This window comes from Notolepis coatsorum (genome assembly GCF_963971535.1).
Source record: "Notolepis coatsorum genome assembly, chromosome: 12".
NCBI lineage: Eukaryota > Metazoa > Chordata > Actinopteri > Aulopiformes > Paralepididae > Notolepis > Notolepis coatsorum.
In genome coordinates, this window is record NC_140176.1 from 17,484,790 (window position 1) to 17,499,812 (window position 15,023).

The following is a 15,023-nucleotide window of genomic DNA, read 5'->3' on the forward strand; positions in this document are numbered from 1 at the left end:
GAGTGTTAAGACTTGTGATGTCTACCGGATGTTGTTTTGAGTGTTACTGTTAAGGCTTGTGATGTCTACTGGATGTTGTTTTGAGTGTTAAGACTTGTGATGTCTACCGGATGTTGTTTTGAGTGTTACTGTTAAGGCTTGGGATGTCTACCGGATGTTGTTTTGAGTGTTAAGGCTCGTGACGTCTACAGTACCTGATGGGGTTCATGTCTTTGGTTTGTATTAGGTCGCTTTGATCCCAGACGTAAACATGTCGTCTTGTACAAAGAAGTAAAAAAAGAAAAGACTGCCTGGAGCTTGTATTGAAACCTCTAATCTCCCTGCTATGCCTAGCCTATATCTCTCTCAGCCTCTTAAGTCTTATCATGTGGCCTGCATTCAGTTCCCTTATCTCTGTGTTATTTCAGCTCCTTTTCTCCCTATTTTAATTTCACTGCTCAGTGCTTTTCCCTGTCTATTATTTCACTATCGTTTCAGTTTCGCTGCATCTCTCTCTCTCTCTCTCTCTCTCTCTCTCTCTCTCTCTCTCTCTCTCTCTCTCTCTCTCTCTCTCTCTCTCTCTCTCTCTCTCTCTCTCTCCCCCCTCTCTCCTTTGCTCCTCCGTAGTTCTCTCCCTCTGTCAGTGCGACTGCTCCCATGGAGGCCCCCCTGCAGGTCCAGTACAGTGTCCCCTTAGAGCCCCTGGCTTTCGGCCTGGGTCACCCCGACAACAGCCCCCACTACCACACGGACCCCCAGCCCTGCCCCACTGGTACCGACACGGAGACCGGTCCTCTGTACATCTCAAACGCCCCTCAAAGCGACGACTCGACGCCCCTCGATTCAACGTCGACATCCCTCACGGGGGGCGAAGAGGGCGACGAAGAGGAGGAATGCCTCGTGGACTCTCAGCCTATCTGCTTCAGCGCGAACCCCTTCCTGGTGGCCAACCGCCGAGGCAAAGGCCGACCCGCAGCGGAGCGCGTCCTCTCGGGGCCTCCCGTCGGCTACGGGAGGCCGGGACAGCTCCAGCCCTGGTTGTACAACAAGGCAAGATGGCCGGCCTTCCTGCGTACAGTGTGGCCTTGAGGCAGCATGGTGTGGCACTGAGTTCTTCTGGTTTCACACGTCAATCACCTGCATCACCACCGGGACCCGGCCAAAGCAGCCAGGACCTTATACTACATTATATGCAACCAGAGGGAGTAGCTTTGTGGTTGCTTTTTTTTTAACCATTAGGTTAAAGGGATAGCCCTATTTCTTACCTACCAATAATGTTGATCTGTAGTTGAGTCCTTTCTCATCATCACAATCCACGCTGTTCCTCATACTAGCTCCGGATAATTAGACACACAAAGTCAATGGGGTCGAGCTCCTGTCTCTACACACTGAGCGAAGCAGCTGCTCACTGATATCTACTTTGTGTTTAGCACCGTGAAGAAGTACATTTCACTTCAGTGAGCTTCAGTCAGCGCCTTGCACAGACGGGAGTTTGACCCCATTGACTTTGCATTTGGTTTGTGGCTAACTAGCCAGAGCCTAGTATATAATGAGGAACAGCGTGGATTGTGCTGATGAGAAAGGACTCCTGCCGATCGACATCATCACTGGTGAGTAAGAAATGGGGCCAAGAGCTTGTGGTGATTGTGGCACACTTTAACCGTAATAGGGGTATCTGCTAAAACATGTAAAATACAATTCTATTGAATGTGGTATGAAGCTTGGTTGTGTTCCTAAAGAAACCGGAGCATGCGGGGATGATGTGAGATGGGAGGATTACCCCGCTGTGAGCACCCAGCACCCCGCGGGACATTCCCCGCTCAAGAGTTGGGATCGCTGGGAATGTCCAGAACAACTGGGTGGGTGGGTGGGTGGAGGGGTGGAGGGGGGTCATAACTCTCACGTACACAACCAGTGGACTCGCACGGTAACCTGCATGACCATCCAGAGGAGTTTGGTGTTTGTCAGGCCTGTTGACTGTTGAGAAGATCATAGTAGTACTAACCAATGAGTCTGACGTGTGTGTCCCTTGCACCCCCCCCCCCCCCACCCCCCCCCCACCTCATTCAAGAACAGCTGCTAAGGGTTGGTGGTGTTGTTGTTTTTGTTTGCTTCGCTTTGCAGGCGCCATCCTCCGATAGCCCGAGGACAGAGAGCCCCATCAGAGACGCTCCTTATTCTCCCAGCCTCCAGCCGGTGAGTCTTTTGAAAACAGACTTTTATTTTTCTATCATCTGGCACCACACCGATTGATACCGGCTAGGGATGTCCCCGACCCGATCACGTGATCGGGATCGGGGGTCGATCACGTGATTTTCAGAGGATCGGGATATAAAAAAAAATTAAAATAAAAAAAATCTGGATTTATTTTAATTTTAATTCTTTATCTTTTTTTTTTATTCAACAAACATGACCATGTTCACGTCTTAAACTCATACTGAGGCCTTAGTTTTGGTTTTAAATTGCATATCATCCATTTATTTATTGTCACACAGCAGAAGAATTTTGCCAAAACAAACGCATTTCCTTTGATTTAATTATACATCAAATGATTTATGTCAAGGATGAGGGACATCCACTAGTTGCAGAACTTGCAGTCACCTGATTTTTACAGACGATGGCGCCATTGCTCTCATGAAGCAGCAGGTTGGAGGCAGAGTTTGCAATGCCTCGCTTGAATGAAGTTAACTTTTCACCTGGATAACGTCAACATTCAGGGTGAATGTAATGGGAGAAATTGGGATGAAAAAATAATCGGGATCGGGAAAGATCGGTATCGGTAGATACTCAAAATCACATGATCGGGATCGGATCGGGAGCAAAAAAATGTGATCGGGACATCCCTAATACCGGCCAAAGTCTTTTGTCAGTTGGACCGCGAATGGTTGTACGATTCAATCCAATGAGGCAACACAGTACAAAATGGCCTCAACGGCAACTGAAAACAGTCACACAGGGTCCTCAAAGGCAGCTGAAAACAGTCACACAGGGTCCTCAAAGGCAGCTGAAAACAGTCACACAGGGTCCTCAAAGGCAGCTGAAAACAGTCACACAGGGGCCTCACAGGCAGCTGAAAACAGTCACACAGGGTCCTCAAAGGCAGCTGAAAACAGTCACACAGGGTCCTCAAAGGCAGCTGAAAACAGTCACACAGGGTCCTCAAAGGCAGCTGAAAACAGTCACACAGGGTCCTCACAGGCAGCTGAAAACAGTCACACAGGGTCCTCACAGGCAGCTGAAAACAGTCACACAGGGTCCTCAAAGGCAGCTGAAAACAGTCACACAGGGTCCTCACAGGCAGCTGAAAACAGTCACACAGGGGCCTCACAGGCAGCTGAAAACAGTCACACAGGGTCCTCAAAGGCAGCTGAAAACAGTCACACAGGGTCCTCAAAGGCAGCTGAAAACAGTCACACAGGGTCCTCAAAGGCAGCTGAAAACAGTCACACAGGGTCCTCAAAGGCAGCTGAAAAGTCACACAGGGGCCTCAAAGGCAGCTGAAAACAGTCACACAGGGTCCTCAAAGGCAGCTGAAAACAGTCACACAGGGTCCTCAAAGGCAGCTGAAAACAGTCACACAGGGTCCTCAAAGGCAGCTGAAAACAGTCACACAGGGTCCTCAAAGGCAGCTGAAAACAGTCACACAGGGTCCTCAAAGGCAGCTGAAAAGTCACACAGGGGCCTCACAGGCAGTTGAAAACAGTCACACAGGGTCCTCACAGGCAGCTGAAAACAGTCACACAGGGTCCTCAAAGGCAGCTGAAAACAGTCACACAGGGGCCTCAAAGGCAGCTGAAAACAGTCACACAGGGTCCTCAAAGGCAGCTGAAAACAGTCACAAAAGGCAGCTGAACTCTGAAAGGACTACTATGTTTTAAATATCTTTGACTCTAGTTCAGTTGCCCCCATTAGATTGAATTGCATCTGGGAAAGCTCCAGCCGCCTGGAACATCCAGAAAAACACAACTGGCTCATTCACAGTCCAATGGAGGAGATTCGGTTATGATGCCAGATGATGTAAACACAGGGTCTATGTTGTGAAAAGTTATCCTGTGTGCCGTCTGCTTTATGTGACGGCATCACTTCTCGTCCTGTTCTCCTGTTCCACGTGTGTCGCCCTTCGTTGTAGAGAAGTCCATGGTTGACCCCCGTATGACCCTTCCTCCTCTCCTTAGCCCAGCTCTTCCAGCAGCTCCCAGTGTGCTGGCAGGGAGACCCGCTTCGTAAGTGGGGCCGACGCGGCCCACTCGCCCCCCCCCCTGCTCTGGCTTGCCTCCGTAGCATAATGTTGACTACTCTCTTAAGCATTAATAAAGCAAAGTGGAGGCGCCATGTCTGTGTTTACGACTCAGAGATTCTAACACGTTGAGTTCCAGTGTCTGCTGCAGCAGCTGTGCCCGTCTGAAAAAGCATGCGATCGTGTTAAATTGATTGACTGATGCTTTGCCGAATTGAGCCTGGATGGTCTCAGTAATAATAATGTGCCCGGTTGTCCCTTAATTTAACGTCTGTTCTTATGAGCCAGGCCGCGTGGTTGAACTTTGCCAAACTACGCTACTGTGTTGAAAGGACATTTCAAATAGATTTGCAACATGTCTGGTGTAAAGGTTTAATGGTTATTATTAGTTACTCATGTAAAATGGCATGAGTTGCATTTAAGCGGTAATACACAAGAGGGAGTGCTGTACAAGGCCGAGAGCCAAGGGCTGTAGATTATCACACCAAAACCACTGTGTAGCACAACCTTGAGTGTATTATTGCTATTATACCACAGTTTTACTAACTTGTATTAATAACAACAAATGCTTATCTTTTGCTGTTTTGCCATAAGATGGAACGGTGCATCAGTAAGGAAAAGGCGTTGCTAGTGCATTCTCAGGAGATTTTTAGCACGTATTGGAATGTTGCTCAGCCAATCGCAATGCGAGATCTGAACTAAAACCAGAACAGTTATTGATTTTTGCATTGTGTGTGTGTGTGTGTGTGTGTGTAAGATCCTCTAGCTGTTAGCATCACGGTAGAGAAGCTTACATAGGTAAAGGGGCACGTACAAAAACATGCTTTCCCCCTTACCCAGAGGGCTATATATATATATATATATATCCAGATGGATGTGACTTGCAGTGGTTTGGAGATATGAACCATAGAGATGTCTGGTATATGTGGCATCAAGTTGATATGTTTTTCTGTAAAGCCACAGCAGGGTGCGGCTTTGACTTCATTGAGGCCATAAAACATTCATGTGAGCTTTTGCACCCCAATGAGGCGTATAACTCTAGCATTGATAGATGTCTCTCGACAACGTCGGGCTAGTTTTTGAGCGCCCACAAAGGGCCTATTGAGTTCCATTGTATTGGGCTGATGGCAGATCTACGGCAGATATATGCAAACCTCGGCAAATCCCACAGAAACCATCTGGATGGATAGATAGATAGATAGCACGTGTTTGTTGATAAACTGCCCCTTTAAAGTGAAGTGACTGTACGCTAGAACATGCGTGTTGAAACGCAGGCGGTAGGCGGCGGCTCTGCTCATCCGAGGCATCGTGTCAATTCATTCTCGCATATTCTCTTCCAGGCAAACATCCATTATGCCGCCGGCGCCCCCCCTGCCAAGGAGAGCAGCCCGTCCTCAGTGAGTGTCTACGACGTCGTGCAGCACTTCATATATGGACTATAATAATAATTACTACTAATCATTTACGTTTTTTCATTATCGGCTGCGTTCGTCTCTCCAGTCCTGTAACTCTGATGTCTCCTCCCTTCCAGACGAGGCCCGGCGCCATCCACCCTGCCGGCCGCCTGTCGCAGTGCCCCTCCCCCGCCCCCCCGGAGGGACACAGCCCCAACCCCTTCCAGCATGGCCCCTCCCCCATCAACTCCTCCCAGACCTCTGTAAGACCCCTCACCACCACGTAGGGCTGAGCCCCCGCCCCCCCTCCCACGCCTCTCTCTCTCTCTCTCGCTCTCTCTCTCTCTCTCTCTCTCTCCCTCTCCCTCTCCCTCTCCCTCTCTCTCTCTCTCTCTCTCTCTCTCTCTCTCTCTCTCTCAGCCCTGTACAGACTGAAACACTGGTGCCTCATAAGACAGTACAGTACAGAGTCACGAACACCAAAGAGATAACAAATGATTCATTCGTTTAGTGAAGCTAAAACCAAAAGGATGAGGAGAGCGAGGGGCTTGTTGGGAAACCGGGTCAGTACAACAGTGACCGTTGTGACTGTTCCTGGAATCCCTGGTGTTCTTTTTTATAGGACTGTTGCAGACGGCATCACTGGGGACTGTGGCTATTCAGCCTGGATGTGAACTGCTGAGTCAGACATAGTCTCACGTAACAAAACTGCTGAGTCAGACATAGTCTCACGTAACAAAACTGCTGAGTCAGACATAGTCTCACGTAACAAAACTGCTGAATCAGACATAGTCTCACGTAACACAACTGCTGAGTCAGACATAGTCTCACGTAACACAACTGCTGAGTCAGACATAGTCTCACGTAACAAAACTGCTGAATCAGACATAGTCTCACGTAACAACTGCTGAGTCAGACATAGTCTCACGTAACACAACTGCTGAGTCAGACATAGTCTCACGTAACAACTGCTGAATCAGACATAGTCTCACGTAACAACTGCTGAGTCAGACATAGTCTCACGTAACAAAACTGCTGAGTCAGACATAGTCTCACGTAACAAAACTGCTGAATCAGACATAGTCTCACGTAACAACTGCTGAGTCAGACATAGTCTCACGTAACAACTGCTGAGTCAGACATAGTCTCACGTAACAAAACTGCTGAGTCAGACATAGTCTCACGTAACAACTGCTGAGTCAGACATAGTCTCACGTAACAAAACTGCTGAGTCAGACATAGTCTCACGTAACAACTGCTGAGTCAGACATAGTCTCACGTAACAAAACTGCTGAGTCAGACATAGTCTCACGTAACAACTGCTGAGTCAGACATAGTCTCACGTAACAAAACTGCTGAGTCAGACAGTCTCATAACAAAACTGCTGAGTCAGACAGTCTCATAACAAAACTGCTGAGTCAGACATAGTCACATAACAACTGCTGAGTCAGACATAGTCTCACGTAACAACTGCTGAGTCAGACATAATCTCGCATAACAACTGCTGAGTCAGACATAGTCTCACGTAACAACACTGCTGAGTCAGACATAATTTTGCATAACAACTGCTGAGTCAGACAGTCTCACGTAACAACTGCTGAGTCAGACATAGTCTCACTTAACAACTGCTGAGTCAGACATAGTCTCACGTAACAACTGCTGAGTCAGACATAGTCTCACGTAACAACTGCTGAGTCAGACATAGTCTCACGTAACAACTGCTGAGTCAGACATAGTCTCACGTAACAAAACTGCTGAGTCAGACATAGTCACGTAACAAAACTGCTGAGTCAGACATAATCTTGCATAACAACTGCTGAATCAGACATAGTCTCAAGTAACAACTGCTGAGTCAGACAGTCTCATAACAAAACTGCTGAGTCAGACATAGTCGCATAACAAAACTGCTGAGTCAGACAGTATCACGTAACAACTGCTGAGTCAGACATAGTCTCACATAACAAAGGGCATTATTCTGGAATGACTCTTCATTCCTCCTCATGCCAATCAGGCTTACAGCCATGTAATTGGATAATACCAAAGAAGCTATGGATGTCGTCCAGCATCAAGGTGCTCGTACAGTATTGCACAGTCAGCACCAACCACCTCATTCTCCAAAAGCCCTACTGTCTGTCTGTCTGTCTGTCTGTCTGTCTGTCTGTCTGTCTGTCTGTCTGTCTGTCTGTCTGTCTGTCTGTCTGGCACATCACTCCTCCCCTCACGTGAAACCAGCAGCCATGGCGTTCCCCTGTTGTCCTCCACTGTCCTCCTCAACTCTGCTGGTTTTTCTCATAGTCTCCCCTTTTCCCTCTTTGTCTCTCTGTCTGTCTCTCTCTCTTGTCTGTCTCTCTGTCCTCCCCTTCCCTTTGTTTTGTTTCTCTACCATACGGACCCTCTTCTCCTCTTGCCTCCATCCCCTGCCCTCCGCCTGCTGCTGCTGCAGCCTGGCGCCCCCTCCCCCACCTCGCCCGATGAGTTCCCCATGAATATCAAGCAGGCATACAAGGCGTTTGCCGCTGTGCCTCATTCACAGGCCGCGCTGGAGCCTCCCCAGGTAGGCTTGTAGTTGTACCCCCCCCCCACACACACCTGGGTCACAAGCATGCTGTGATCATTGATTGGTCGTGCCCCTCCCTCCCCACCCACCCTGTCCTGACCGGAGCAGGCCCACCCTATCGGGAGTCGTGTTGGGGTTGGCCTGTGATGTGCCGTGGCCGTCGTCGTCGTCGTTGGTTTCGTACTTCAGTGTCATCGTCTTTGGTCCCAGTGTTGACGTTCTTTCTTTGTCTTTTTCTTTTTCTTGATTTCACCATCTGTTTGTTGGTTCTGTGGCTGAATATTAATGAAACGTTAATATTCAGTCTCCTCTCTCCTCGTCAGCCCGACCTGCTCCTCCGTCTCTCCTGCCGTTGTGCTGCAGAGTCTCTGAGGTTCCTCCCTTTTGTCTTCTTGTACTAAACGTCTCTGTCCTCCGCTCTGTCCAACAGGACTTCTTCGGCACGAGGAACAATGTCCACCCCGTACAGTCCTCTCCAGAGGTGAGTAGCCTTTATCACAGTGCCGCCCCTGATTTCTAACTTGTTGGCGGCTTTTGAGGAGTCCGAGGCAACGTGTTGTTCACTGATAACGTGTCTTTTCAGCGCTGAGCTTCTTCTCGTCATTTGTTTCCATGGAAACAATATTTCGCGCGTTCCAGACAGCGTTGAGAGTCAAGTTGTTTTGTACTGACATGTTTTTTTTTTTTTTTGCACTCAGAGCGCTAGAAGTAAAAGCATCGCCGGCTGAAAACGATGTTTCCCACGGACACACTGGCTTAGACCTGCGATTTAAAAAATCGAACACACTATTGATGGAAATCGAGAACCATCTCTGAGGAGTAGTTAAAAACGTCTTCCTGTTGGGTCATAATACAGTTGCTAACGAAGGTGTCAGTAATGTGATGTTTAGGCTGACCCCCCCCCCCCCCCCCGTGTGGCCTTTCCAGCCTGAGCTGATGAACGAGGTGTTTGATGATGATGATGATGATGAGGTAGACGGGTGCGAGGGAGCTGGCTCCGCCTCTCCCCGGCCCTCCCTCTCGTCGTCGGACCGGAAGGAGTACATGAGCCTGGCGGCGGTGCCTCGTCTGGCCAGGCCGTCCGTGGACCAGGTACTCGCCGCCGCCTCCAGCCACCCCCCCCCCCCCCTGGGCTCCTCGCGTCCGTCCGTCCGCCTCTCCATCCCGGCTGCGCTCGGCCCGCTGGTGTCTCTCTGTGTCCTATATAGAGCGCGGCGTCTGCTCTGCTGCATTAGTGTCGCCACTGGGGACTGTCCAACGTCTTGGAATCGGCTTTTACGGTGTTGGGTTGTTATTATGATTTGATTGCCTGATGATTTTTTTTCCCCCTCCTCTGGTGGTGCCTCCTAACATTTTGCTTCTCACTCTTTTGCCAAACGGCTAATTCATAAATGTAATAAATAGCAATATTCAATATCAACTTTTTTAACCTATCGGCGTTCTTTCACTTGCCTGTTTCGGGGGTTCTTGCTAACGGTTCTTCACTGCCTCGGCTGGTGGCTAACAGGTGTCATCTGAACCGGTACATATCTGTTGCTCACTGTTCTGTAGTGCTGCGCGAATATATCCAATAAGTGTTTTAACAGTGTTACTGTGTAGTGTAGACTTTCCTGTGATATATTGTGAATCATGATACACGGTTGTTTCGTTGCCTAAATCGATACTAAAAAGCTAAATTGTAAGTCAGATTTTTCACAAACATTTCTAAAATGTTTTGAAGTTTCAGTTTATTCACATTGCAGTCCAGTATGATGACCGTCGACTCGATTGTCCAACATATTACTTTCCATAACTAAGCAGATATTGTGATCTATATCAATAAATCAAAACCAATATTGTGATCTCTATCAATGAAACGAAGTCCGTCTGAATATCATGATTTAAATTTTCTCCAGAATCGCCCTGCTGTACTTCTGCCTTTGACCCCCATCGTGCTGATCTCTGTCCCTCTTGACCCCCTCCAGACCCCGTCTCCCGGTGGGAAGGACAGCCCAGAGCAGCGCTCCTTCAGGGACCGGCAGAAGTACTTTGAGATCGACGTGAAGCAGCAGACGCCGGACAAGCCCAAGCCTCGCGTCTCCCTCGTTGGAGAGGACGATCTGAAGAAGATGAGGGAGGAGGAAGGTGAGTGTCTTTGATCTTATTAATCATGACAAACAAACAAACCTTCTGAGTGAATTGATCCACCCCCTGTGAATGAAACCGGGGCTTTTCCTCCTTAAAGAAAACTATAATAAATCCAGTCTACACCAACAGTGTTTTAGAACATCGCTCAGTCCACACAATGACGCAAAAAGACGCTCACATGAAATTAAGGGAGGCTGCAGGGAGCTTTCCATGGGCCTGATTGCAGAGAAAATAGTGTGTTTTCAAAAAGATCTGTATATGTGTGAACAGGGCCCTCAGGCATGATGTAAGCGTTAAGCTCCAGTTCAAATAGGTCTGGTTTCAGTGACCTTTAAAAGGCAGTTATGGACGAAACGCCAAATTGAATAGAAAAAGCTACAGTTTAAAAAAAAAACCTGTGTACGTGTGGACAAGGCCTTAAGTGACCAAGACTTGGTCTGCTCATTTGTATTATTTTTTCAATGCTGAATTTGGCTTATTTATTTCTGAGAAATCTCTGGTAAGCACTAGATTTAAAAATGTAAAGAGTGACTAAACACATGGTCATTTTTGCTGGCCCAGTGGTTGATATTTTCACCCATGCTGCAAATCCTCTGACATCCCACCCAATCGGTGATGTCAGAGGACCTCTTTGGAGGCACTATCAAAGTCTGTCTAGGGGGGGAAAGAGGTACTCTGACATCACCGATCGGGGGTGGGGCAGAGCATGCAGAAGGGTGACGGTATCAACGACTAGGGCAGCGAAACACTACGTCAACAAAATCTTCCGACTCTCACTTCCAAACTATTTAACGCTCCCTCCAGAGAGTAGATTCCAGCAACGGGCACGAGAGTACCTGCTGGATGAGGACGAGGAAGAAGAGGAGGACCTGGCCATGCAGATGGCCGAGATGAAGGCCAGCGGCAAGGTGCTGCTGGACGGAGTGGAGTACAAGGTGGAGCCAGTGTCCACTCCCTCCAGACACTGCTCCACCCCACCCAGCTACGGCGCTACGCCACCCAGCTACGGCGCTACGCCACCCAGCTACTGCGCTACGCCACCCAACTACGGCGCTACGCCACCCAACTACTGCGCTACGCCACCCAGCTACTGTGGCAGCTCAGGGTGAGGCACTAATTCAGTCGCACACATTATTAAAGATCCACACAGGCGCTGTTTACGGCGTGGCAAGCTCCCGCCCCCCGTTTGATGCATTTCCGAATGCAACAGATCTTCTGGGGGCGGGAAGGGACGTCCATTTGATTGACATCCTACATTGGAGGGTGTGGTTCAAGAAATGTGTGTTTAGGTTTGTTTTCCCGGAAGAGAAAACAATGGATTTCCTTTTATAGACGAAAATAAGAAATAATTTTTGTGAATCTTTTGGCACATGGTGATAAATAGATGAGAACTAGGTGTAGACCAGGGGTTCTCAAACTTTTTTATACCACGACCCCATTTTATTTAGGAATTCTTTTGGCGACCCCACACTTAATGTATTGCGTAATTTCAACGTGGAAATAAGGAATATCAAAATAAAAGCACACGTTGTTTCGAAAAATGAAATTACAGCACTATGTTATCAATGAAATGAATGAATATTATCAACAAAAGCAATGGAATTGTTTCTGTATACACATTTATAAAACTAGGCATATTTAGCCAAAATTGTTGCCAGAACATGAAAAGAAAATGCGCTCACGTGCGCTTTGGCAGAGATCCGCTTCTACTCCGCCCTCACAGAGATATGTTGATGCGAAGGGGACACGCTTTATCAGCGCAGCATTACACAACACTGGGTACTCGTTCCGGACTGATATCCAGAACTTTGCGAGGGCCTGTCCAGTGAACTTGACTCTCAGTAGCTCGTCACACGAAAGATCATTGAGCGCCTCCTGCATTCTGTTCCTACAACAAGCCATCAAGCTGAGTAAATACCCCCAAATCTCTGCTGATTATCCTGGAGTGCCACTAACGGAGTTTCCAGGTCATTATCAGCACATTTCTCTGCCAATGTGTTGTTTTTGTCTGCAAGGAAAATCCGCGCTTCTTCTCCGAGTTAACAAAGGCGAATACTCCGCCTCGAGAGGTTATGTGCAGCAGAGGCAGAGCCCGTTTCATCGCGGGCCAACCAGCAACGCTTCTGACAACAAACCTATCCATTGCGAGTCCAGGTTACACACAAAAGACCAGAGACCCCTCCCGCGATTATAAATGTGCAGGGTGTAGTAGTGAGATGTGTATTGGAATACGTGTGTCGGCCTCCATTGATGAAGGGGCGATACATGGCAAATACACACGGCTGCCGGGTGGAAAACTCGATCTGAGTTTTTTTGTTTTTTTTGCCAATGCGTGACCCCACTGTCACCTACCTGCGACCCCACCTACCTGCGACACCCCCACGTAGTTTGAGTAGCGCTGGTATAGACGAAAGAGGAGGGGGAAACATGATTAATTTCATGGGATCTTTAAGGGGAAACATTGATTGTTGTATTGTGTTTATTTGTCTGGCGTGTAGGCCTTCCTCAGTAGACGGCAGGGGAGATTCCCTGGAGCGGCCCAACTCTATGACCGGGTAATTACTCCTGAAGTTTCTGGAATATCATGACATTTTAGTAGTTTATTCTTGAAGCATTTTATTTATTTTATTAAAAAGAAATGTACAGCTGATCAGTCCATCATATTTAATGGTGGTTCCACAGCAACACCAACTAGACATATAGTGGAAACTAGACTATTGAAAAAATACTCTTGCATATTCATGAGAAGGTCATCTAATTTTACACCAGGCCCAAAGTGGGAGGCCCTGTATAGAATTGTATTATTATTTTAAATGTATTTTATTATCATGTAATTATTCAAATGTTATTATGTATCTAACACTGTTGGGCTTCCCTGTGGTCAGCTTAATCCCAATGTACCCCGGGGAGTCCGGAGCTCCCATCCGTACAGCCAAGGCCGAGCGCAGACAGCAGGAGAGGCTGCGCATGCAGAGCCCTGAGCTGGCCGTCGCCTCCGACAAGGACATGTCCCCTGCAGAGAAACGAGCTCTGGAGGCTGAGAAGAGAGCCATGTGGAGAGCAGCACGGTAAGCTCTAGAGCCTGAGAAGAGAGCCATGTGGAGAGCAGCACGGTAAGCTCTAGAGCCTGAGAAGAGAGCAGCACGGTAAGCTCTTCTAGAGGCTGAGAAGAGAGCCATGTGGAGAGCAGCACGGTAAACAAAAATGAAACTTGAATCTTACAAAGGGGCTCAATTAGTCATTGGGAGTCTTCATTAAAACCTCTTAGCATGCAACGGCCCACATGTGGGCCCTCTTGAGGGGGGGCGATTTGCCCACCGGCACTTTAGCGACCTCTAGCGGCTCGGGTGTGCATATTTTTTAATACAATATATATATTGAATAAAAGATTTTGTTGCCCTATTTGTTGCCTGTCGATAGCCGTTTCAGGCGACAAAATCCGTTCAGCGGTTCTCGAGTTACATGCGAGTTACATGTCGATATGTGAGACGTGCGCCGAAGTAGACGCCGGCAGACTGTTTTTTTTTTCAAATACCACTCGAATCAGAGATCTAGGTGAAAAGTCACGAGCCAAAACAGGGAGAGAATTCTCCGTCGAATGCATTGAAGTCTATGAGGAAAAACAATTCTGAGCTCTCACTTTTTACCTACCAAAACCGCTTCTAATCACTAATTTCTGAATGGATTTTTATGACATTTGGACATGTGTACTACACAAGACTTCAGGCTATGGACACAGGGTGTTTTTTCAGCCATACCAATTTTCTTTGGAAATACTACTTCTGTACTACAACAGAAAAATGTGAGTAACATGTTTTTCTACAACTCAAGTTCAGACCTATGTTACTCTATTTCATTAGCACTAAAAGTGGAAAAAAAAGTATGCAGTACTAAAAAACTAAAACTAAAATGGCCACTTTTGGGGGCGATTGTTAACTGGTTTTAAAAGGATAGTTCAGATTTTTCAAACCCTAGTCCAATTTGCTACTCAACAAGGGCTTTGTCGATCGTTAGAGTCCTCATACTAGCTAGTTAGCCACAAACCAATGCAAAGTCAATGGGGTCAAGCTCCTGTCTGTACAAGCTGACTGAGGATAACTGAAATCTACTCTGTGTGCAATGTGGAGTAGCTGTTCAGATATAGTGGTATAGTACAGTCATGCACATGTAGAGGTGTACAGATATAGTGGTATATACATTCACATGTAGAGGTGTACAGATATAGTGGTACATATTCACATGTAGAGGTGTACAGATATAGTGGTACATATTCACATGTAGAGGTGTACAGATATAGTGGTACATATTCACATGTAGAGGTGTACAGATATAGTGGTACATATTCACATGTAGAGGTGTACAGATATAGTGGTACATATTCACATGTAGAGGTGTACAGATATAGTGGTACATATTCACATGTAGAGGTGTACAGATATAGTGGTATAGTACATTCACATGTAGAGGTGTACAGATATAGTGGTACATATTCACATGTAGAGGTGTACAGATATAGTGGTATAGTACATTCACATGTAGAGGTGTACAGATATAGTGGTACATATTCACATGTAGAGGTGTACAGATATAGTGGTACATATTCACATGTAGAGGTGTACAGATATAGTGGTACATATTCACATGTAGAGGTGTACAGATATAGTGGTATATACATTCACATGTAGAGGTGTACAGATATAGTGGTACATATTCACATGTAGAGGTGTAC

General features: G+C 47.2%; 1 protein-coding gene across 9 annotated transcripts in view; it reads left to right on the forward strand.

Annotated features, from left to right (window-relative positions):
- Positions 1-15,023, forward strand: part of scrib (scribble planar cell polarity protein) — a 151,537-nt gene that overhangs the window by 122,475 nt on the left and 14,039 nt on the right. For 8 of the 9 annotated variants that reach the window (XR_014620381.1, XM_084326684.1, XM_084326687.1 and 5 more), the window contains 9 exons: positions 2,104-2,175; positions 5,557-5,613; positions 5,748-5,873; positions 8,598-8,648; positions 9,095-9,259; positions 10,132-10,291; positions 11,099-11,399; positions 12,793-12,849; positions 13,180-13,362. Coding sequence is in view for 8 of the 9 variants with exons in the window: in XM_084326684.1 (XP_084182810.1) it covers positions 2,104-2,175; positions 5,557-5,613; positions 5,748-5,873; positions 8,598-8,648; positions 9,095-9,259; positions 10,132-10,291; positions 11,099-11,399; positions 12,793-12,849; positions 13,180-13,362 (1,172 nt within the window). In the remaining variant the exon portion in view is untranslated. The remainder of the gene's footprint in view (positions 1-2,103; positions 2,176-5,556; positions 5,614-5,747; positions 5,874-8,597; positions 8,649-9,094; positions 9,260-10,131; positions 10,292-11,098; positions 11,400-12,792; positions 12,850-13,179; positions 13,363-15,023) is intronic. The other variant, XM_084326689.1, reaches the window with a different exon arrangement.